At 40.7% G+C, this 25,543-nt stretch overlaps 1 protein-coding gene across 1 annotated transcript in view; it reads left to right on the top strand.

The window, feature by feature from the left end:
* LOC132401336 (protein eyes shut homolog) overlaps positions 1-25,543 on the top strand; it is a 1,222,700-nt gene that overhangs the window by 97,602 nt on the left and 1,099,555 nt on the right. The window contains exon 5 of the mRNA XM_059983465.1: positions 14,509-14,762. Within this exon, the coding sequence (XP_059839448.1) occupies positions 14,509-14,762 (254 nt within the window). The remainder of the gene's footprint in view (positions 1-14,508; positions 14,763-25,543) is intronic.

Below are 25,543 nucleotides of genomic sequence, written 5' to 3'. Positions count from 1 at the left end.
AGTTGTATATGTTGATTGCCCCTAGTTTACAGGTGAGGAATTGAATCTGAGAGGCATTGATGAAAATGTATGAAGAGTATAAATTAGAATAAGAGTAGAATTATATAATAGGTTCTACAATCAATATAGACTCATTAGTTGGATGGCCTTTTTCCATACTATATTTAGCCATAACTATTATTAAATCAGACCATCTGGCCAATAAAACCTAGCTGTTTATGGAAGTTTGTGGCAAGCATTATGTGAATACTACTTCCTCTGTTATGGTGTGAATACACATGTCTGATAGCTGGTCTTATGACATCCTAAGGCACAAAAGGTAATTAAGCGGATGGACTGGAAATCACCTTTGAGTAAATAATGCACTGAGTTTTAATTCAAAGCCTTTCATTGTTCCTATTTGTCTTTTAATTTCTTAAAACTTTCATTATAACCATGAATGCTTTTCTGTAATGCAGTCAAGCATTCTCAAAATGACTTGATCAATGCTCTGAAACTCAGCTGTGATTCTCCATTTGATAACTGAATATCATTCTGACATATTAAGAGGAATAGATAGAGTGGACACCCAGTGCCTCTTCCCAGGGCACTAGCACTCAATACAAGAGGACATGGCTTTAAGGTAAGGGGTGGGAAGTTCACGGGAGATATTAGAGGAAGGTTTTTTTACTCAGAGAGTGGTTGGTGCATGGAATGCACTGCCTGAGCCAGTGGTGGAGGCAGATACACTAGTGAAATTTTAGGGATGTGTATATGGAGGAATTTAAGGTGGGGGTGTTATGTGGGAGGCAGGGTTTAAGGGGTGACAATAGACAGTAGGTGCAGGAGTAGGCCATTTGACCCTTCTAGCCAGAACCACCATTCACTGTGATCCTGGCTGATCATACACAATCCCGCACTCTCCCCATATCCCTTGACCTCGCTATCTATAAGAGCTCTATCTAACTCTCTCTTGAATGCATCCAGAAACTTGGCCTCCACTGCCTTCTGGGGCAGAGCATTCCACATATCCACCACTCTCTGGGTGAAAAAGTTTTTCTGCATCTCTGTTCTAAATGGCCTACCCCTTATTCTTAAACTGTGGCCTCTAGCTCTGGACTCACCCATTAGCGGGAACATGCTTCCTGCCTCCAGTGTGTCCAATCCCTTAATAATCTTATATGTTTCAATCAGATCCCCTGTCATCCTTCTAAATTCCAGTGTATACAAGCCCAGTCGCTCCAATCTTTCAACGTATGACAGTCCCGCCATTCCGGGAATTAACCTTGTGAAACTACGCTCCACTCCCTCAATAGCAAGAATGTCCTTCCTCAAATTTGGAGACCAAAACTGCCCACAATACTCCAGGTGGGGTCTCACCAGGGCCCTGTACAGCTGCAGAAGGACCTCTTTACTCCTATACTCAATTCCTCTTTTTATAAAGGCCAGCATACCATTAGCTTTCTTCACCGCCTGCTGTACCTGCATGCTTGCTTTCATTGATTGATGTACAAGAACACCTAGATCTTGTTGTACTTCCCCTTTTCCTAACTTGACTCCATTTAGATAGTAATCTGCCTTCCTGTTCTTGCCACCAAAGTGGATACCTCACATTTATTCACATTAAACTGCATCTGCCATACATTAGCCCACTCAACCAACCTGTCCAAGTCATCCTGCATTCTCATATCATCCTCCTGACATTTCACACTGCCACCCAGCTTTGTGTCATCAGCAAATTTGCTAATGTTACTTTTAATCCCTTCATCTAAATCATTAATGTATATTGTAAACAGCTGCGGTCCCAGCACTGAACCTTGCGGTACCCCACTGGTCACAGCCTGCCATTCCGAAAGGGACCCATTAATCACTACTCTTTGTTTACTGTCAGCCAGCCAATTTTCAATCCATGTCAGTATTCTGCCCCCAATACCATGTGCCCTAATTTTGCCCACTAATCTCCTATGTGGGACTTTATCAAAAGCTTTCTGGAAGTCCAGGTACACTACATCCACTGGCTCTCCCTTGTCCATTTTCATAGTTACATCCTCAAAAATCTCCAGAAGATTAATAAAGCATGATTTTCCCTTCATAAATCCATGCTGACTCGGACTGATCCTTCTACTGCTGTCCAAATGTGTCATAATTTCCTCTTTTATAATTGACTCCAACATCTTTCCCACCACTGACGTCAGGCTAACCAGTCTATAATTCCCTGTTTTCTCTCTCCCTCCCTTCTTGAAAAGTGGGACAACATTAGCCACCCTCCAATCAACAGGAACTGTTCCTGAATCTATAGAACATTGTAAATTGATTACCAATGCATCCACGATTTCTAGAGTCACCTCTTTAAGTACCCTGGGATGCAGATCATCAGGTCCCGGGGACTTATCAGCCTTCAGACTCAACAGTCTATCCAACACCATTTCTTGCCTAATATAAATTTCCTTCAGTTCATCCTTTGCCCTAGTTCCTATGGCCACTATTACATCTGGGAGATTGTTTGTGTCTTCCCTAGTGAAGACAGATCCAAAGTACCTGTTCAACTTGTCTGCCATTTCCTTGTTCCCCATAATAAATTCACCCGTTTCTGTCTTCAATGGCCCAATTTTGGTCTTTACTGGTTTTTTGCTATTCACATACCTAAAGAAGCTTTTACTATCCTCCTTTATATTCTTGGCTAGTTTACCTTCGTACCTCATTTTTTCTTGGCGTATTGCCTTGTTTGTTCAGACAACATTGTGGGCTGAAGGGCCTGTACTCTATCTCAGAGTTAACTCCATGTTATTGTCAGCAAAAACTCTAAGAGATACAGGGAAGTAGAACAAAACAGGAAAGAGAACCGTTTAAGTATTGAGACGAAATTTCACTTACAAGAAGGTACAGGTCCAGAAAGACGCTCTGTAACTCCACTGGTATATGTCAGAATTATGCTCAACAAAGATCTCCTCATTTCTCTTGTCTTCTTAATAAATCAACATTACTTCATTATTATTTCTTCATTATGTACACACAGAATTGCTCTATATCGAACAATGCACACAGATACACAGACACACAGAATGCTGGAGCAACTTAGCAGGTCATGCAGCATCTATGGAAGGAAATAAATAGTTGAAGCTTCAGGATTAGACCATTCATCCGGACACTCCTGATGAAGGGTCTAGGTTAGAAATGTGAGCTGCTTATTCCTCTATAGATGTTGTCTGGCCTGCTGAGTTCCTCCAGCATTTTGTGTTTGTGTTACTCTGCATTGGCAGAATCTTTTATATTTATGCCCTTATAGAACATCAGGTTCCTTTTTATATGCACCTGTCTCTGGAAGCTGCCGCAACGCTGGAATCAGAGCAGTAATGATGAGTGGGAATATAGGGGAAAAAAACAGATTTGAGCAACCAGCAGAAGATCCAGGATAATATAATAGTTATTTAAATATAAGAAACAGACAGAAAGAGAGAAAATATTATGGTACAAAAGCACACATCTACTGCAAGAGCAGATAGTCTATTTAAAAATGTACTAATAAATGTTTGATTGAAAATAATACATGGGTAATGAACAATCAAATAAGGATATATTAAATTGTATATTGAACAATATATAGAGCAATAACACCAAACTATTGACATTGAAGGTGATAATCACAGATAGATATAGATGTAATAGGGATAGTAAAAGTATCCTTGCAGATAGAATATGATTAATAGCAGAAGACTGCAGGTTATAATGTAACTAGAAATAATTGGAAAAGCATGAGGAGGGATATGGTGGTATGATAATGGCAGTAGCAAAATCAGTCATAATTTATATAACCAATAATAAGATAGTAACAGAATCCATATAAATTGTGATTAGAATCAAGGAAAGTATTGGTCGCACACTACTGCCCATTAAAAGGAATTAATGAAAAGGAAGTGAAAGGAGAGATCCTGAGGTGAATATATAAAAACAAAGAGTAGAACCATAATCAAAAGATCATTTTAGCTGTTTCAAAGAAAGTAACAGGAGCTGAAAATGGTGGAGTGAGGGAATGAGGAGTACTAAGGTTTTACATTAGACACAAAGACATCTTTGAGGTGTTTTTGTGAGCCAATATTTCAAGAAGTGCAGCAAGGAAGGAAACCTTGCAATAACAAATGATTTGGGAAGCATAGATGAAATGTGAGAAAGTGACAATATAGCTATATTTTTTTCAAAGCTGTTCTATAATTTCATGCAACTGCACAAACTGAAAAGGCTAATACAAAAGAACTGCTGAGGCTAGAAATGTGTAAAAACAATGAAGTTTTTAAGTCAACAAGTCAGCTATTAACTGTGGAGAACGAAGCAGATTGCTGCCTCTCTGTATAGATCCTGGCTGATCTATTGAGTATTTCCAGCATTCTCCACTCTCATTGCATCAAGAATTACCCGGCATCACACAGCAATCCCACAGTTTGCACCTGATTTGATTTATATAGAGATGCAGCGCGCAAGAGACCTTTCTGGCTCAATGAGCTGTACTGCCCAGCAACCCAGCCATTTAACCCTAGCCAAATCACAGGACAATTTACAATAATCAATTGACTTACTAAGTGGTATCTCTTTGGAAAGTGGAAGAAAACCAGAGCACCAGGAGGAAATCCACACGCTCACGTGAAGGATGTACAAACGTCTTACAGCAGGCACTGAAACTGAACTCTAAGCTCCAAGGCCCCAAGCTGTAATAGCATTGCACTAAGCACTGCACTATCAGAGCCAGAATCTCCTGGATTTAAATTTAAATTTGTCACAACCAGGCATCAGCACAAATTAAAGAGAACACTGCATTCCAAATGCAGTTGAAAATGAGTTTCAGGCTCTCAGTTTTAAAACTGCTTGTGCCTGTGCAACTTTGGTGTTAATCATAGTTGGTGGTGATATATTCGCCCCTTGCTTAAGATAACTGCTTGTGCATTAGATGGTTGGCCTTAAATTTTGTGGACAAATTCTGAGGTACACATCCAGCTGTTCATCAAAGGTAGCATGCTTACCTCTGAGACAGAATGTCATGAGTTCGAATCCTCCTCCGCAGAGCTGAGCAGTGAAGGATTGGTAAACCTTAAGTTAGATCTTGAAGCTGTCTGTGGAAGAAGAGCAGGGAGAGAGACTACCCATAATATTCACCCAAGCTCCATACAGGTTTTCTGTCCACATATTTCTTTGCTGTTTATGGCACTTTGTTCTGAAACAATTGATAGGGAATTTCATCAATAAACTCTTGTGCTTCCAGCCAGATACAGGTATCAATTATAACTGACATTTCGATGACAAACCCCACCATCTTCATCAGCTTATTTCATTATTTAACAAGCCATTAATACCTTGTAATATACTAGGACCAAGCAAGGTGCTTATATAAATGCAAACAGTCCTTTGACGAAAAATAATGGAAAAATAGCCTGGTTATATCCAAATTTCTTACAATCAAAGCAGCTTAGGGGCAACTTTGGCATAGACACTCACTGGGTGCTTGTATCTGGCAGAACATCAGATATACAGTAAGTTGTTTGTGATGAGACATAAAGAAAAAGATGAAGAATTAAGTTTGCTTTTCTAATAGCTGGTAGTAATAAACTGTCCCTACTGACAGAGAAAGAAAGCAAATGAGTAGGATCCATCCGCACTGATACATTTTTAAATTTACTAAACTAATAATTAGCAACATTATTCAAAGGATGAAAATATGTATTAATGGGATGAGACAGAAACTGTTATAGGTTTGTTTTATTCTTGGTCCCGGTTATATTTTGCCACCATTGGGGGGGGTGGAATTCAGAAGTTCTAGCAATTCTCAGCTGGTAAGGCAGTACTTGTGGGGAGGAAAACAGAGTTAATACTTCAAGTTGCTTTATCCATAATACTTTAATACTTGCTTTATCCAAACATGCTCCCCGACCTGAGGCTTTCCAGCACTTTTTGTTTTGTCCAGCCTAGTGTTACATGATTTTATTGCAGGTATTCAGTGTCTGCAGGATTTTTTTTGGCTTTCTTTTTTAATATCACCATTAATAGCGACACCTGATTACCTAATAAAATAGAGTCACAGAGTCACAGAACACTACAGCATAGAATCAGGTCCTTTAGCCTATCTAGTATGTGCTGAGCCATTAATCTGTCAACCCCATTGACCTGTATCTGGACCACAACCTTCCATACCCCTCTCATCCATGTACCTATTCACATTTATCTTAAATACTGAAATCAATGCAGCATCCACCACTTGTGCTTCCAGCTCATTCCACATTTTCACCACCCTCTGGGGAAAGAAACTTCTCTTTATGCTCCACTTAAGCATTTCACCTTTCACCCTTAACCAATGACCTCTGTTTGTAGTCTCACCCAACCTTGGTGGAAAAAGCCTGCTTGAATTTACCCTATCTATACACCTCTTAATTTTGTACACCTCTTTCAAATCCTTCTTCAACCTTCTCTGTTTTAGAGAGCAAAGTCCTAACCTATTCAACCATTCCTTATGACACTGGTCCTCAAATCCCAGGCAAAATCCTTGTAAATTTTCTCTGCACTCTTTCAATCTCATATCTTTTCTGACGGTGGGCAACCAAAGCTGTACACAATCCTTCAAATTAGGCCTACCAATATCTTATACAATTTCAACATATATCCCATCTCCTGTAGTTACTACATTGATTCATGAAGTCCAATGTGCTGAAACCTTTCTTTATGATCCTATCTACCTGTGATTCCACTCTCAATGAATTATGGACCTGTATTCTCAGATCCCTCTGTTCCCGCACACTTCTCTGTTATCTACCCCTCACCATGTAAGACCTGGTTCATCCAATGAGCAATATGTCACACTTACCTGCATTAAATTCCACACTCAATTTTTCAGCTCATTTTTCTAGCTGGTTCAGATCCCAAGCTTTGCTAGTCTTCCTCACTGTCCACTACATCCCCAATCGTGGTGTCATCCTGCATATTTGCTGACTCATTATCGTCCAGATCATTGATGTAGATGATAAATAACAATGGACCCAGCATTGATCCATGCAGCACACCACTAGTCACAGGCCTCCAGTCTGAGAGGCGACTATCTACAACTACTCTCTGGCTTCCTCTGCAAAGCCCATGTCTAATCCAATTTTCTACCTCATTTTGCATGCCAAGTGACTGGACCTTGTCAAAGGCCTTGCTAAAGTCCATGTAGAAACATTCACTGCCTTCATCAACTTTGGAAGAAAAATCTAGTTGCCTCCTGTTCCTGGACATTCTAATACGATGGAAACTGGTTGGTAGACTTGGACATGTCATCTATTAGAATTAGAATGTTACCTGGGTTTCAGCACCTAAGTTACAGGGTTAGGCTGAACAAGTTAGGTCTTTATTCTTTGGAGTGTAGAAGGTTGAGGGGGGACGATAGAGGTATTTAAAATAATGAGGGGGATAGATAGAGTTGATGTGGATAGGCTTTTTCCATTGAGAGTAGGGGAAATTCAAACAAGAGGACATGAGTTGAGAGTTATGGGGCAAAAGTTTAAGGGTAACACGAGGGGGAATTTCTTTACTCAGAGAGTTGAGCTGTGTGGAATGAGCTTCCAGTAGAAGTGGTAGAGGCAGGTTTGGTATTGTCATTTAAAGTAAAATTGGATAGGTATATGGACAGGAAAGGAGTGGAGGGTTATGGGCTGAATGCAGGCCAGTGGGACTAGGTGAGTGTAAGCGTCGGCACGGACTAGAAGGGCCGAAATAGCCTGTTTCAATGGTGTAATTGTTATATGGTTATATGGAAATTCACTCACATGGACCTATACCTCAACATTAACAGCCACTATCACACCTCCCAAAGTAGAGTGGTTCTTTTGAATTTGGTTAACCGTGTAATAACTATTTTGGACCCAGAGAGTCTCCTTGAGGAAATAAGACAGTTATGCACAATGTTCCTACAGAATGGCTACAAGGTGAAGGAAATCGATCAGGCCCTTAGAAGGCCTACAGAAAAACCAGGTGACCTAACAATGAGGAGGAACCTGTTGCTACCATCTGCCTTCCTGTCTTCCCTTTATTTCCACTGTCTCTGAAAGGATTGCCAAGATCCTGAAGAAATACTAAATTAATATTATCCACAAATCCATAAGGAAGCTCAAATCACAGCTTATGTGGGTCAAAGATGATGTGGGACTTGGGTCAGCTGACATTTATAGAAATCCCTATGAATGCAGAATAGTGTATATTGGCTAGACGTGATGCACGAGGGAAACCTGCATCAAGGAGCTCAGGAGATGTATCTGTTTGGGTTACCCAGAGAAATCAGCAGAAAGAGAACACTGCATTTGCAATAGCCATCGGATTGACTTTGATGGAACAAAATTACTGTGCTGCTCCAAAGGCATTTGGGACCACCTGGTAAAGGAAACCATTAAAATAAAACTGGAGGAAAGAAATTTTAAGAAAGATGAATGTCTTGCTCTAATTAAGAACTGGGAATTGATTGTAAACAAGTGGGAGAGCAGAAACCTAATTGGATGAGGACTAATTTATCAGGAGGGACAGAATATGGAGGTATAAATAACAATGGACTAGATATGCCTAGTCATCATCGCTGAAGAAGATGGCAGAGGTTGTCATCAAAATGTTGTTTATAATTGATACCTGTACCCGATTGGAGGCCCAAGAAAAGTTTCATCAACTTTCTTTGTATCTTCCTTGAATAACTCCATATAAGATTAGTTATTCATGACTTACTAGGAAAAAATCTATTTTGATTATCCCTGATCAGTCTCTATCTATCCACTTAGATGTTCCCTTAGCATACTTTCCAATAACGTACTCACTACTGATGCCAGGCTCACTGACTTATACTTTCCAGGCTATTCTTGGAGTTGTTCTTAGCTCCAAACATCAGCTGTTCACTAATCCTCTGGCACCTCATCTATGGCTAAGAATGTTTTAAGTATCTCAGTGAGGACTCCCGCAATTTCTGCTCTAGCCTCCCACAAGGTGCGAGGAAACACCCTGGGGATTTATCCACCCAAATTTGCCTCAAGACAGAAAACACCTCCTCCTTTGTAACCTTTATAGGGTCCATGACCTCACAGTGCATTTTCTCACATCTATAGGCTCTGTGTCCATCTGTTGATTAAGTACGGATGGAAAATAATCCATTTAAGATTTCCCCATCTCTCTCGGACCCACACATAGATTATCACTCTGATCCTCCACAGGACCAATTTTGTCCCTTGCTATCCTTTTTCTCTTCACATATCTGTAGAATCCCTTAGCATTCTCCTTCATTTTGTCAGCTAGAGCAACCACATGTCTTCCTTTAACCCTCCTGATCTCCTTCAGTGTTTTCTTTCATTTATTATACTCCTCATGTATCTCAGTTGTTCCTGTCTGCTTAAACTTGCCAGACACCTCCTTATTTTTCTTAACCAGGGCTTCAATATCACTTCAAAATCAGTGTTACCTAAGCTTGTTATCCTTGCCTTTTATTCAGATAGGAACATATGAACTCTGTACTCTCAAAGTTTCACTTTTGAAGGCCTCCCACTTACCAAGTACACCTTTGCCAGAAAACAACCTGTCTCAATCCACACTTGCCAGATCCTTTCTGATGCCATCAAAATAGGCTTTTCTCCAATTTAGAATCTCAACCTGGAGACTAGACCTATCCTTTTCCACAACTACCTTGAATCTAATGGTATTCTGATTGCTGTAGGTAAAGTGTTCCCCTACACAATCTTCTGTAATCTGCCCTGTCTCATTCCCTAATAAGAGATCTTTTATCACATTCTCGCTAGCTGGAACTTCAATAAACTGACTAAAGAAACATTCCTGAAAACATTTGATAAAATCTTTCCCATCCAGCCCTTTTTCAGTATGGAAGTCCCAATCAATATGAGGAAAGTTTAAAATAACCTACTATCACAACCTTTATGCTCTTGCAACGGTCTGTGACTTCTGTATATATTGGCTCCACTAAATCCTGCTGACTGTTGGATAGTCTATAATATATTCCCATTAATGTGATCATACTTTTCTTATTCCTCGGTTCTACCCATAAAGACTCACTAAACTAGCTCTCCGATCTGTCCTGACTAAGCACTGCCATGAGAATTTTCCTGAATAGTATTGCCACTACACTCTCCCCCTCCTTTAATTCCTCCTTCTCTATCATGTCAAAAATGACAGAACCCTGGAACATTGAGCTGCCAATTTTGTCTCTCCTGCAACCAAATCTCATGACTGGCTACAATGTTATAATTCCAGATGCTGATCCATGCCCTAAGCTCATCATCCTTTCCTACAATACTCATTGCATTGAAATGCATGCAGCTCAGAACATTAGTCCCACCATGCTCAATCTTTTGATTCCTGGCCTCATATGTAGGCTTAGCAACATCTTTCTCTACAACCACTCCACTATCTGTTCTGGCATTATGGTTCTCATCCCCCTGCAACTCTAGTTTAAGTCTGTGTCCCCATGGAGCCCTATCAGAACTTCATACTAAGATATTAGTTCCCCTTCAGTTCAGGTGTAAACTGTCCCGTCTGAACAGGTCCCATCTTCCCTTAAAGAATGATGCTCCCCAACTCTTCCTAAACTACATTGATGACTGCATTGGTACTGCTTCCTGCACCCATGCTGAGCCCATCGATTTCATCAACTTTGCCTCCAACTTCCACTCTGCCCTCAAATTTACTTGGTCCATTTCTGACAGCTCCCTCCCTTTTCTTGAGCTCTTTGTTTCTGCCTCTGAATACAGTCCACTGATATATTTCATAATCCCACTGATTCTCACAGCTACCTGGATTATACCATTTCCCATCCTGTCCCTTGTGAAATTGGATATCCCCTTCTCTCAGTTCATCCACCTCCATGGCTTCTGCTCTCAGGATGATGTTTTGCATTCCAGAACTAATGAGGTGTTCTCCTCCTTCAACGCTGCTCTTACCTGCATCTATCCTATTTCACGCACATCTGCCCTCACTCCTCCTGCCACCATATCAGGGGTAGGGTTCCTCTTGTCCTCACCTACCACTCCATAAGCTTTCATGTCCAGCATATAATTCTTCATTTTTACCATATCCAATGGGATCCCATCACCAAACGTTTCCCTCCCCCCACTTTCCGCAGTGTTTGCTCCCTCGGCGACTCCCTTGACAACACATCCCTCTCCACTGATGCTCCCTGTGGGAACTTGCCCTTGAAAGTGGAACACATGCCATGCCTGCCCCTACACCACCTCTCTTACTACCATTCAGGACCCAAATCCGTCCTCTCACATGAGGCGACACTTCACCTGCGAGTCTGTTGAGGTCACCTACTGTGTCCAGTGCTCCTGCTGTGGTGCCCTGTATATTGGAGAGACCAATTGTAAACTGGGAGACTGCTTCACTGAGCACTTACGCTCCATCCACCAGAAAAAGTGGCATCTCCCAATGGCCAGCCGTTTCAAAGCTACATCCCATTCCCACTCAGACCTGTCAGTCTCGATGAGGACACTCTCAGGTTGGAGGAACAAGTCCTTATATTCCGTCTGGGTAGCCTCCAACCTGATGATATGAACATTGACTTCTCGAAATTCTGATAATTGCCCCGCCCCTTCACCATTCCGCATTTCATGTTTCCCTCTCTCATCTTATCTCCTCCCCTTTCCTTTCTTCCATGGCCTTTTATCCTATCAGATTTCCTCCTTCCTCCAGTCCTTTATCTCCTTCACTAATCAACATTCCAGCTATTTACTTCACTCCTCCCCCTCTCCCAGTGTCACCTATTACCTTCCACCATGTTCTACTGTCTCCCCTCCCTCCCATCTACTTACTCTGACTTCTCTTTATCTCCAGTCCAGACGAAAGGGCTCAGCCCAAAACGCTGACAGTTTGTTCATTTCCATAGATGCTGCCTGGCCTGCTGAGTTCCTCCAGCATTTTTTGTGTGTTGCAGCAAAAGCACTTTACTGGAAGCTGACATGATACTGAATTCTCCAAGTTCTCCCTGGGATCCACCATCACTTGCCAACTCTTGCTCCTCCCCTTCTCTCCACTTTTTACGTGGTCTATCGCCCCTCTAGTAGGTAGGTTAGATGGTTTTAGCATAGACTAGCTGGGACAAAGGGCCTGGTTCTGTGCTGTACTTCTCTATGACCCTATCTTTCTGCCCAGATAAAGTGTCTTGACACAAAACATCAGCTCTTTGTTTCCTTCCATAGATGCTGCCTGACCTTCTGAGTCCCTTCAGCATCTTGTGTATTGCACCCATCAAATCTATCTTGGTCAAGCTCCAATAAGCTCATTCTCCCCTTTCTACATTTTGAACCTACCATATCTCAGCCTTGAACCTCTGTTATTCAATCTTCAGAGATCCCCCTTTCTGTTCTCCCCTAACGGCTGCATCTTCAGCAACTAACATTCAACATTCTGGATTTTTTTCTTCAGCACCTCTCTCAATACCCTTTAAAACACTTCTACTGAATCATGGTTTCAGCTCTTCTTCCCAATTACCTTACAATAGCACTTTACAAGTGCTGCATTGGTTCTAATTCACACTAAAAAGTTCTGGGTCAGGAAAAGTGTGATAAGAATTCAAGTCACTTTTTTAAATGATTACTTTGAACAAGAAGGAGAACTCAGAAAGCATCTGGTGATATAGATACAACATTTTTGGGTCATTGCATGTCTTCCACTGACCTCAGACTGAGCTCATTTAGAGCAATTCCCAGATGCCCTTGAAAATATAGGCCATGATTAAATGTAGCAGCATACAGTTCTCTTCAGCCCTTACACAACAAATACGTGAATTAACATTTTCAGGTCTTCATACAGAGAATATCTGGCAATGAGCCACATAACGTGATATTGGAGTATGCTGTTCACTTCTTTTAAAGGATGTGGGCGTCACCTACAAGGTCAGAATTTAATAAACCTTGCTTGTCACTAGGGATTGACCTGCTCACTTCAGAGGGCATTCATGTGATTAAGGACGTTGTCCTTTCTTTAATGACATTAGTGAATCAACTACATTTTTTTTTACAACAATGAGGTAACTTTGTAGCCACAATTATGGGTATTAGCTCTTCATTTTTAAATAACTAAATTTAACATCCTCAGCAGGAGTATCTGAATTCCAGCCTTCATAGCAGGCACCACTAAACCAGCAGCCCAGGCCTTTAAGCTGCCAGTGCAATGTGCTGGGTCCATCCAGTGTGCATTTGCCATTCTAGGCATATCCACCACCTACTTTTCCCTGTTGAATTAGCTCTATCCTATCTTGCCACTGAACCCACTATGCTTGTCATTCCAAATTCCTCTTCGATGACACCTTGTGTTGACTTCCCCATTTCAATAAGTTAAAGGATGTTCCATGAAAGTTTTCCAGTACTAAGTTAGTTATATGTAACTTTTGGTCTATCTCAGAGGTTCCACAGCATCTTGGACACTCTTGTTTGTGGAACTCTAATGAAGCCATTTCTCCTTACCAATCAGAGAGAGGTTCATGTATTTTCAAAGTGCATGAGAGATAGGGTTGTTGTGTTAAACAGCAAAAATCAGGACCCTTAGCAGTGCACGCACACCCATGCAATCCAGTCTGTCCACATCAGCCCTAATTCCTTTGTCTAGCATGTGACCCAGTTTTCCATACACCAGTCATTCAAATTATTGTCCAGATACTTCTTAAATGTTGTGAGAGTACCTGCCCCCACTATCTGCTCTCACAGTGGCTTCCAGATTACAGTCATCCTCAGGTTGAAAGCATTCCTCAATTCCCTTCTAAACCTCCTATTCCTCACCTTACACATGTGAACTCAACTTTGGATGTTATATTGTTCTCACGATAGAAAGGACTATAGGAGCTGTAATGTGTGGAGAAACGAGGCGTGCAGCCATGAAGAAGAGTTATTATAACTAATGCTACATAGTACCAGTGTCTGATTATCTATGGTTAAAATAAAATGTATTTCTTGTGCGTGGTCATTCATTTAGGCTTTAATAGATAAAGAGTTACAGAGAATCCTGTATCATTCTTCAAAGTATTGTCATGGCTTTTCTGCACTGAATGCAAGATAACAGATTGTAACCTGGTTTTCACCTGACAAACAATATCCATGTTAGTGCAGCACTCCTTCAGCATTGTTCTAGAATGTCAGTGTCTACATGTGATGTTCAGATATTTTGAGAAAGACCTGAGACTATAATCTCTTGACTCAAAGGAGCTATTGGAGTACATGAGCTGGAATTAGCATTAACATTTTAGTTGCTTAGAAACAGTTAAGAAATTTTTGCACTAATAAGGTTTTCTGTTGGTTGAAGATCAGGGGAGAGATTTGAACGGTCCTTGTGACCATTAATTGAGAAACAAATGAAATTTTTTCATTGAATATGCTAATATGGCTAAAGAAGGATTTGTAGCAGGTGAGAAACTTGTACTGCATTTCATGCATCTCAACAGGAGATGGAAAAAATTCATTGGAAAGAAGTAGTTGATTTAATGTTCCTCCCAATTACAAGTTTTCCATCTGCAATTTAATCTACTCCCCTTTCCCCTAGGTGTATATGTCCCCCTGGATATGCAGGCCAATTCTGTGAGATTGACATAGACTACTGCATTGGAAACTTGTGCACTGAGCATGGCACCTGCCTGGATCACATTTACAATTACACTTGCCACTGCAAGACTGGATATGAAGGACACTTCCGTCAGACAGAAACCAATGAATGTGCGAGCTTGCCTTGTGAAAATGGTGCCTCTTGCACAGAACTAATTGGCTACTTTTCATGCCGGTGTGTGGAAGGATATGCAGGTAGGTTGCTTTTATTACGTGTAACCTTTGTCCTTCTCAGTGGTGAAGACACCCCCTCTGAACTGCCTCCATGTCTGACTCCACAACTCTTTCCTGCCCACCCCTCTGCACCCATCCCAATGACAGGCTTTTATCTCAAATTGTGTGCTTGTTTCAAATGAGTTGTCACATCTTTTTATTTTAAGATGACTGAAAAAATTTCAAGCAAAATTAAGAAAAAAATGCTTCTGCTAATTATTGAGTTGCATTCACAGTTAATTTAAAAGTAACCCATCAGTGTTGAACTGTGGTAGGAGGGGGTTAAGCAAAGTTCAAAACTTGAGATATACTTTGGGTGCTACATTTTTCTCTTTACTTAAGATGTAATGGTGTGATTTCTTTTTCTTTACCTCACCATTTTAATCAGAATATTGAAATGACAGATTCAAAGACATCATTAACTTGCAGAACATCTTTTACAGTAACCACATCATCTCAGTTCAAATGAGGAAATTGCATTTGCAAATGCAATACCTCGCCAGGAAACCAACTGTGCTAATTTAGTTGGCTGCTTTCATCCCGTGAAGCGTGGGGGCTCAGCTCTGATTGCCAATACGTGTCTCTCTGTTGCCAGGTCCTTGACTGTTGGATTGTTGTCTGCTTTCCAGATTCCACTGTGATGCTTTCCATCTCAATTGGGCTCAGTGCACAACATGAATCTCAAACATTTTTTATGAGCATTCTCTGAATGTAACCTAATTGTCAATGCTAATACCTCAGCCTAAACAGGATAAGGGTAGGACTGGAAATTAATAGCTACCCTATACTCATCAAAATCACAAAAGTAATACAAGTCTTCATCCAAAGGGGAAAGTATTTTACGTGTTTATAGCAATAGTTTGCTCCGTATCTGCAGTGCTGTACAGTATTTTAAAAAGAACATCTGTGAAAGGATACACTGTATTGATTAAGTGTAGCACAGATTCACTGAAATTATACCTGGGATTAGAATTAGATTATGAGGACAGACTCACTCTTCACACTTTTTTTTGATGTATGGAACTTGCTTGAGGTATTTTGATCCTATTCCTGTGAAAAAGAGGAAAATCATAAAAGAGCGGATGATTGAAATTGAGGCCAAACTTCAGCCATGATCTCATTGGACAGAAGACCAAGCTTTAAGAGCTGTATGGCCTGTATCGACACCTACCGCATGTGATAAACACAGGGAAGGCAAGGAGTGGATGAATATCTGAGAGGGTGAGATGGAGTGGGCACAAGGAAGCTTATATAGAGCACAGTCCAAATCAGTCCTACAAATTTCAGTGCCTATCACTCTATTGACCCACTGCAATGTTTTGAGTAATGAAGGAACAACATTTATCCTAGCTCACCTGCATTAAATACTGCTCCGAGGATTACAACACCTACTCAGAAAATAGATCTGTAAGTATCAGTGAAAAGTGAGTTTGATAAAACAAAAGCTATGTTCACTTGCTGAAGTCACTACCAGTGATCTGGTGGAACATTCTGCAATAATTCTACCACACCAATCAAGAGATCAAATGATAGGCCTGATTTTTCTTACCGGTGAATACAATGAAACTAGCTAGGGTTCCAGTTGTCTGAGGTGGAAGAGATTACGTCTGGCAGTAAAGCATTCCAAGCTGTTTCTGAGTTTATATAGAAGCTGATTTTGCCATTCCCATTTTTTTTTACAAGGCAAAGAAACTATTTGAGACAGTACAGAAGCAGAATCACATGAAAAGGAGGTTTAACCAGAGGGAGGACACAACAGGATGAACAGCTGAGTTCTGTTGTTGGGATAATTTTTAAGGAAAGGAGTGAAAGAGTCAGGGCAGACGTCCCTGCACTGCATTCATCTAAACTTAATTACAATACACCTTGTGGGAAGTTTAACATTTTATTGTGCAAACACTATTCTTTCTCTTGAATATTAAGTTCACCATTCACTATTGCTTTTAATCAGGTTGTTTTAAAATTACTGCCTAAGTTCCTCCATGACGTTAACATTCCCTAACTTTGTAACCTTCTCTGATCCATACACTGACATAAGATAAATGAATTTCAGCAAGTGGCTTTAATTTTAATTTTCCCAAAACTGTTGGCTGTGCCTTCATTTGGGAAGGCTCTAAGCTCTGAGTTTCCTTCTCTAACAAAATAGTAGCAGGGCTGACTAACACCATGAGAAAAAGGAGCAGAATTTCATTTCACCCATTGAGTCTGCTCTGCCATTCCATCATAACTGATTGATTATCTCTCTTAACCCTGTTAGAGTTATAGAGTCAAAGAACACTACTGTACAGAAACAGGCCCTTTGGCCCATCAAGTCCATGCTAAACTGTTAATCTATATAGTTCCATTGACCTGCACTCAGACTCATACAATACTACAGCATAGAAACTAAATCTTCTGCCGCCTTTGACACCATTACTGATCAAGAACCTATCAACCTCTACTTTAAATATACACAATGATTTGGCCTCCACAACCATCTGTGGCAATGAATTCCATTGATTCACCATCCTCTGGCTAAAGAAATTAATCCTCAGCTCTGTTTCTTTCTGAGGATGTTCTAGACCCCAGCACTATAGGAAACATCCCCTCCAAGTCCATTCTATTTAAGCCTTTTAGTATTTGATAGTTTTCAATGAGGTCTCTGCTGACTCTTCTAAACTTCGGTGTGTACAGGCCCAGAGCCAGACCTTAACCGCTTCATTCCCAGAATCATTCTTGTGAACCTCCCGGGACCCTCTTCAGTGCCAGCATATCCTTTCTTGATAAAGGGCCCAAAGCTGATCTCATTGTTTCTGCATTTGCACAGTTTGTTGTCTTTTTCACACTGGTTGCCTGCCCAGTTGGGTGCCTTAATTCCATTATGGTAATTGGATTTATTGTGTATGCCCGCAACTAAACTAATCTCAGGGTTGTTCTGTATATAATGACATATACATACTTTGATAATAGATTTTTTGAACTTTATTGAACAAGCACGTATCTACAAATAAGCATTGGCTATCAGTCCATAGTCTACTTGACAATGGTAAATACCTATATTGACAATACCAGGGGTTGAAGAGAGTAGAGAAACAAAGAGCACATACATACAATTACATACAAACATAAACATACACATGATCTACATATTTTACATCACCCCTCATCTATTTTAAATAAAATCACAGTCCTCAGTAAATCAGCTCGAGTCCTACATTTTACCAGGCCCCTGTGCCAGGCACTCTACAACAGAGTTCCATCTTTCCAAGTAAGGGTCTATTTCCAGTTGTAAACTTGCAGTGATAATTTCTACTCAGTTCACTTCTTTCAATCTCTCTATCCATTGTTCCAAAGTGGGTGAATGAGATTTAAGCCAGTTGACAGTTATCATTTTATGAGCAATCAGAATCAAGAATTTTAACATGTATATAGTTTTATATATATATATATAGTTTATTCTTCTCTAATGCAGTTTGCAGGAGGTTGCCTAAAATTAAATGACTAGGTTCAAAGGATATACTTATGTCTAAAATCCTTCTTATTTCCTCAGTGACCTTGTACCAAAATTCCCTTAATTTGGGACAGTCCCAGAATATATGTGCAAAATCTCCCATTGGGCCACAGCCTGTCCAGCAAAGTCTGCTGATTTTTCTGTGTATAATGATATTACTAATGGGGTTCTAAAGTACCTCATCCTTATTTTCCAAGAAAATTCCCTCTAATTGGGACTATTCAAGCATTTATGCCATGACTCCCAAGACCTCTCCCTCTCTTCCTCTTCTATTATGATATTTACTCCAATTCCCACTTAAGTTTAACATCTAATGTTAAAATCAATCTAAATTAAATTGGTGAGTTATCTTTAGCAGCTCCTCCCTTTTTAAATCCAAATGTATGGAAGAATGTTGAGACTCAGAATGAATGGGTTAACTATACATTAAAAGTATTCGATAGAATTAGGAAAAAATTAGATCTTCCAATGACCATATCAAGGGCAACCAGAGTTGCATTCATTTCAGATTTTATTCCAGCAAGACTAGATTCTGGTTTTAACAGAAGGGCGCAAACAGGCCTGGTTCTTGTGGGCCAAATGTTTGATGGAGAGGATGGAGAGGCGCTCAAATCTTTCTCCCAACTCCAAACTGAATTCGACCTTGTATCAAATGACTTTATAGATTCTTCCAAATTACATCACACAAAGAATTGGAACATCTTAAAATACAGCCAAATAACTTGGAAGAAATTTGGATAGAGATCATCATGGGTAGGATGAAATCCCAGAAAATTTTATCTTGTATAAAAAAAAATACACCTGGATACAATTGATAATAGACTTAGTTTAAACTTTGAAGTGCAGTCTGATCAATGCATGATAAAGCTTCACCTACTTTGACTACTTTCTTTGCCATGTTACCATTAAATTCATTTCACCAAGGTAAAGTGTGTCAAGCAATGCACACAATTGCAAGTTAAACCTTGTTGTATTCTCCTTCTTTGTCCTGTGACAACTGAAAACCTAAAGAGCATCTGACTATTGATGTTAACTATGCTTCACATGCCCTGATGGTCCCTTCTGCGACCAGGTATCAAATCTGACTTGATGCTGTTCCAGTGAGACTAACTACATAAATGCAAGCTGATGTTTTTGATGCACCGGTGTGAAAGTTACATTAATCATAATCCTGTTATAGTGACAGCAGTTGCAAAATGAAAATCAGACACCTGTGTGGCACAACTGCAGCCTGCACTTAGCTGCACAAATATGGAAGACTTGAAAGCTTGAGATATTTTGCCTTAATTAGCTGTAGCTAAGCAAGCAGAAGAGTCAGTAGCTGATTAGAGGAAAGTTTCCTCAGATATCTTTCTGTTCAGTCATCTGTGTTGTCCTATTATGGTTCCAGATGAATAAAAAGAATCAACAAGTTAATTAAATGCGTTGCCCTGAACAGAAAATCTCAAGGTAAAATTATTTTCGATTTCACGTTGTCGAAAACATTAGTGTCATTGCCATAAGTCACAAAGGGACAAGTAAATAAATCAATAACAAGCCCAGAGCTCACTTAATTGATGATTCTATCTGGGGCTTCCTTCCACCTATAACTGCTTGCATCATTATTAAATTTACTGCCGCCAACAGAAAGTAAGAAGCTTTAGTAGACACAGCTGGCAGTACATGCTGGGATGTTAACAGAATTTGTTACTTTATGTTTTGCTTGCAGGTAACTTGATTTCCCCATGGGACAAGATGTCCTTGAAATGACAATAGAGTTCTATACCAGTGTGATTTATTTTTTGCTTCCTGCATCTTATACTGAAGTCATTTTAGCAACAAAAGAATAGAGGTGAGGTATGGGCTGACGACTTTGTTCATCAAGTGAGAGCTCATTTTACCAAGGAAAAGTGTGTCAGGAAATGCATACAATTGCAAGAAGTTCAACCTTGTTGTATTCTGCTTCTTCAAAGCCAGACTGTGACAACTGGAAACTTAAGAGTATCTGCTATAAAATTAGTTTGAGCCATTTTGTTTTTGTTTGCAGGCAGTCTCAGCAGTCACCTATATTGATAAAGTCCCTTTAAGTATGCAGATTCGAGTTTTTGCTTGCTTCTGTTCCTTTGGTGAAAGTGAGTGGGTGCGGTCAGAGGCTTGTCCTGTTCAACACCCACAAAATGCTGAAGGAACTCCGCAGGCCAGACTGCATCTTTGGATAAAAGTACAGTCGATATTTTTGGGCCGAAAGCCTTCATCAGGTCTGGAATACAAGGTGATAGGTGAAACTAGAAGAGAAGAAGGGTGAAGTAAAGTGCTTGGAAGTTGATTCGTGAGAGATACAGATCTGGAGAGGGGGTAATCTGCAAGGAGAGGACAGAAGGGCATGGAAGAAAGAAAAGGAGGAAGAACATCAGAGGTGAGAGAGGGAAGTGGGAATGGAGAATGGTGGGGGGGGGGGGGTGGCAATGCATTCCCAGAAGTTTGAGAAATCAGTGTTCATGCTATCAGTTTGGAAGCTACCCAGATGGAATATAAGGTGTTGTTCCTCCAAGCTGAGTGTGGCCTTGTTGTGACAGTAGAGGAGGCCATGGATAGACATGTCAGAATGGGAATGGGAAGTGGAATTAAAATAGTTGGCCACTGGGAGATCCTGCTTTTTTCTGGCGGATGGAGCACAGGTGCTTGGCGAAGCGGTCTCACTGATATACAGGAGGCCACACCAGGAGCACTGGATACCGTAGATGATACCAGCAGACTCACAGGTGAAGTGTCGCCTCACCTGGAAGGACTGTTTGGGCTCTGAATAGTAGTGGGGGAGGAGTTGTAGCACTTGCTCAGCTTGCAAGGGTATGTGCCAGGAGGAGAATGGGGAGGGATGAATGGACAAGGGAGTTGCATAGTGAGCAACCTCTGCAGAAAGCAGAAGGGGGGGACAGAAAGATGTGCTTGTGGTGGGATACCACTGGAAAAGTCAGAAGTTTCAAAGAATTATGTGCTGGATACGGAGGCTGGTGAGGTAGTGGGTGAGGATAAAGAGGAACCTGATCTCTGGTGGGGTGGCAGGAATATGGAGTGAGGGCAGACGTGCACGAAATGGAAGACATTGATGGTGGAGGAAGGGATGCCCCTTTCTTTGAAGAAGGAGGACGTCTCCTGTTCAGTCCAATTTGCTGAAGTATCATTACTGTGGCCTAATATTTAGCTGCCAAGCATGATAAAACTTTAAAATATGAAATATTATTTGAAGGAGCAGGATCTTCTGGAGTTCTACATATTACAATCATTCAAAGCTGCCTTCAGCCTCTACCTTCACCACGAACAGACTTCAGCTCCCCCAAGGCTTGGCATTTACAGCTGCAGATGCTGTCAGTGGGGTAGCTGAACAGACCTCCATCTCCCCAACTGAGCAAGCTGCCAGCAGAAATGAAGCAGGTACTGTCAAGCTGCATGAGAAGTTGAGTGGGCCCCTAGGCTCATTGTTTGAAGACCATCATTGGCCTTTTGGTGTTGATGGCACTGCTTGAACAGTGGTGTCTCTGGGCCTGAAAATAAACCTGGAAGAATCTCTCTATGTTTGCATTAGTTGATCCATTTTCTACAAATTGCACATTCCCAACTGTATTAATGAACTGTGGGCATAAATGCTTCATGGGCCTTTAGGGACACATTAACGGGTGATTGTTGCTGGTGCAGTGATTGGCATCTACTGTATCAGATCAGAAAGAATCACTTTCTCTCAACTCAGGCAGTTCAAAATCATTTATTTCAGAAATAATCATGAAAATTGCTAATTCCTGTTCTCCTGATGAGAAAGAAATCTTGCATAAATGCTTAAAAGTCCTACAGTAATAGAGCATAGAAATAGGCCCTTTCACCCACCTGGATGATGCCAACCACAGTATCCTTTCTGCTAGTCTTATTTGCCTGCATTTGGCCCATAACCCTCTGAGATCCTACCCTGTATATACCTATCCAAATGCTTCTTAAATGTTGCAATTGTACCTGTTTTGACCACTGCCTCTGACAGGTGATTCATGTACTCTATACCCTCTGTGTAAAGTAGTTACCTCCTCAGAACTCTTTAAATCTCGTCCCACTGTTTTGTATCTGTGTCCACTAGTTTTATACTCCCCAACCCTGTGAAAAGACTATGACTATCAACCTTATGCATACCCCTCATAATTTTATAAACTTCTAAGAGGTTACCCCTCATTCTCCTGCACTCCAGGGAATAATGATCTAGTGTGGCCAGCCTCTGTCTATAATTCAGACCCTCCAGTTAAGGGAGCATCTTCATGAATCTCATCTGCACCCTTTGTAGCTTGATATTGTCTTTCTTATAGCAGGATGACTAAAACTGTACACAATACTCCAAGTACAATCTCACCAATGACTTGTATAACTTCAATACAATGTCCATACTCCTGATTGATGAAGCACAGCATGCTAAATGCCTTCTTCACTACCTTGCCTACTTGCCTCTTTTAGCAAACTATGCACTAATACCCCCAGGACCCTCTGTTTCATGACACTCAATAGTGCCCTAGCATCCACTGTGCAAATCCCACCCTGGTTTCTCTCTCCAAAGTATGTCAACTCACACTTGTCTGAGATGACATCATGCCTTAGCCCATCTCCCTAATCGATCAAGATCTCTTTGCAATCTATTGTAACCTGTTTCATCAGTGAGACCCCTAAATTAATATCATCAGTAAATTGCAAATTGTGCCATGTACATTAGCATCCAAATAATTTACAGAATAACAGAGTCCCAACACTGACCCATGGAGCACCTCACTTGACAACATTCACTGCACTTGCTTTATCTCTCCTCTTAGTTACCTCTTCAAAACTCTCCAAAATATTTATCAGACATGATGGCTTATACACAAGACTTTTTCTGAATAGGCCTTGACTATTCAAGTGATGGAGCTTTTGTCTCTGAATTTGCTGCAATAACTTCCCCATAACTGAACTCAGACCCAGCAGCCTTGACCTGTCCTTGCTACCCTTCTTGAACAATAGAGCAACATTAGGCACCCTACAGTCTTCTGGAACTTTACCAGTGGCTAGTGATGTTGAAAATACCTCTACCATAGACAACCATAAAATTCCCTGGCCTCTCATAAAATCCAGGGCTGCACTTGGTCAGGCCCTGTGGATTTGCCCACTTAATTTGCTTCAAGGTTGCAAACACCTCCTTCCTTGTAAAATGCACATAATCCATTACTCTAATACTTATTACCTTCATTTCTTTGGCATCCATGATATTCTTGGTAAACATCAAGAAGAAATAGTAAAAATTCTCAGCACCTCCTGCAGCTCCACACATAGGTGGACTGATGGTCTTTAAAAAGACTAAGTCTCGCACTAGTTATCCTTTTAGTATTAGTAGAACTGAAAAACCTCTTGGGATTATCCCAATTTTCCAAAACCATTTTATGCTCTTTTTTAGCTTTTCTGTTTTCCCTCCTAATTCTGGCCTTAAACTTCTCATTTTTGATAAGGGATTCATTCATACCTAGCTGCCTAAAAATGGTGTATGATTCCTTTCATTCCTTTACCAGAGCCTTGATATCTTCTTTCAACCAACGTCCCAAAACTTGATATGCTTACCCTTTACCTATACAGGGAGGGACATTCCATCCCTGGACTCTTGATATGATCCATTTAAAAGCATTACTAACTCTTCTTTTTGCCTTTAAAAAGAGTCATCCAATCAACTTCAGCTAGATCCTGCCTAATGCACTGAAAGTTGGCCTTGCTCCAGTTGAGGACTTCAGCCTGCAGACCTCTTCAATCTTTTTCCATAACTATTTTGAAACTAATAAATTGTGGTCTCTGGACACAAAGTGCTTGTATTTGTTTTCAGTGAACCAATATGGATCACTATCCTGGCATACACTCTGTGGCCACTTCACTCGGTACTCCTGCTGGTTAATGCAATTATCCAATCAACCACTCATGTGGCAGCAACTCAATGCATAAAAGCATGCAGACATGGTCACGAGGTTCAGTTGTTGTTCAAGCCAAGCATCACAGTGGTGAAGAAATGTGACCTAAGTGACTTTGACACTGGAATTATTATTAGTGCCAGATGGGGCAGTTTCAGTGTCTCAGAAACTGGGAGTTTCATGCACAACAGTCTCTTGAATTTACAGAGAATGGTGTGGGGTAAAAAAACAAGAAATTCCAGGGAGCAGGAGCTCTGTGGGTGAAAGCAACTGGTTAATGAAGGAGGTCAAAGGAGAACGGACAGACTGGTTCAAGCTGACAAAAAGGTGACAACAACACAGAAAAACCATGTGTTACACAATGGTGAACAAAGGAGTATCTCTGAATATATAGCACGTTGAACATTGAAGTGGATGGGCTATGACTGCCGAGGACCACACTGGGTTTCACTCCAGTACCTAGTAAAATAGCCACTAAGTGCAGAAGGCAGAAAATAATTAAGGAATAGGCATGAAGCTTCATGTTGCCGAGTGACACCTCAGATTTACAACCCAGAGGCTTGGCTGTCTCTGGTGTGACTATTCCAGCCACACGTAACTGTATCAGCACAGTTTTCTTTGAGTACATCTTGTGGCAACAAGGTCCATATTTCTTTGATTGTTAGAATAAAGGTTTCTACTGAGTACCTCATTGCACCCATTAGTAATTGTCTATTAAATGCAGTTTTCACCCCGCCAACAAAAGAAGAATCTTCTCCTAATCCCATCAAGCCCCTTCATAATTTTGTAGAGACATCCTTTCCTCAACCTGATTCCATCCTCTTCTGGTTAAGCAACCTGCTCAGTAGTAAACACTGTTTCCAAGGCATTACCGATTTATTGTTTGGAGCCACACAAGGGTTGGATAGATAAGCAAGCTCACGTTTGTAAATTTCTACTTGTTCACTGGATTTCAGACCTGTCAAATTAATAATAAATTCTTGTCTAGAAGACACAAGGTAAAATGATTTATCATCCCATACTTAGAGGATCAGGGCTTCATAACCCTCTTAGATCAGTGAAGTGCAACATAGATGTCTAGTAATTCTGGGGTAGTGAGCTGGATTTCTGATCGGTACTCCAAAATTTATTTCCTATACTTAGTGTCTGCTACAGGCTGGTTAACTTTCTATGGGCATGAGTACACTTGAACACCCTAAACACACAAAGACCATTTCAAAATCAGATGAACCTGCTCTGTCATGTGTGCAGAAGCATCTACTGAGATTTTAGGGTGTTTAAATCCTCAGAAGATTCAGTTTAAAATACAACACTAAAATAAGCTATGAGCCAAGCAGATT

This window comes from Hypanus sabinus, chromosome 10 (genome assembly GCF_030144855.1).
Source record: "Hypanus sabinus isolate sHypSab1 chromosome 10, sHypSab1.hap1, whole genome shotgun sequence".
NCBI classification, from domain to species: Eukaryota; Metazoa; Chordata; class Chondrichthyes; order Myliobatiformes; family Dasyatidae; genus Hypanus; species Hypanus sabinus.
The sequence above is the reverse complement of the archived record's forward strand: the minus strand, read 5'-3'. Positions and strand labels throughout refer to the sequence as shown.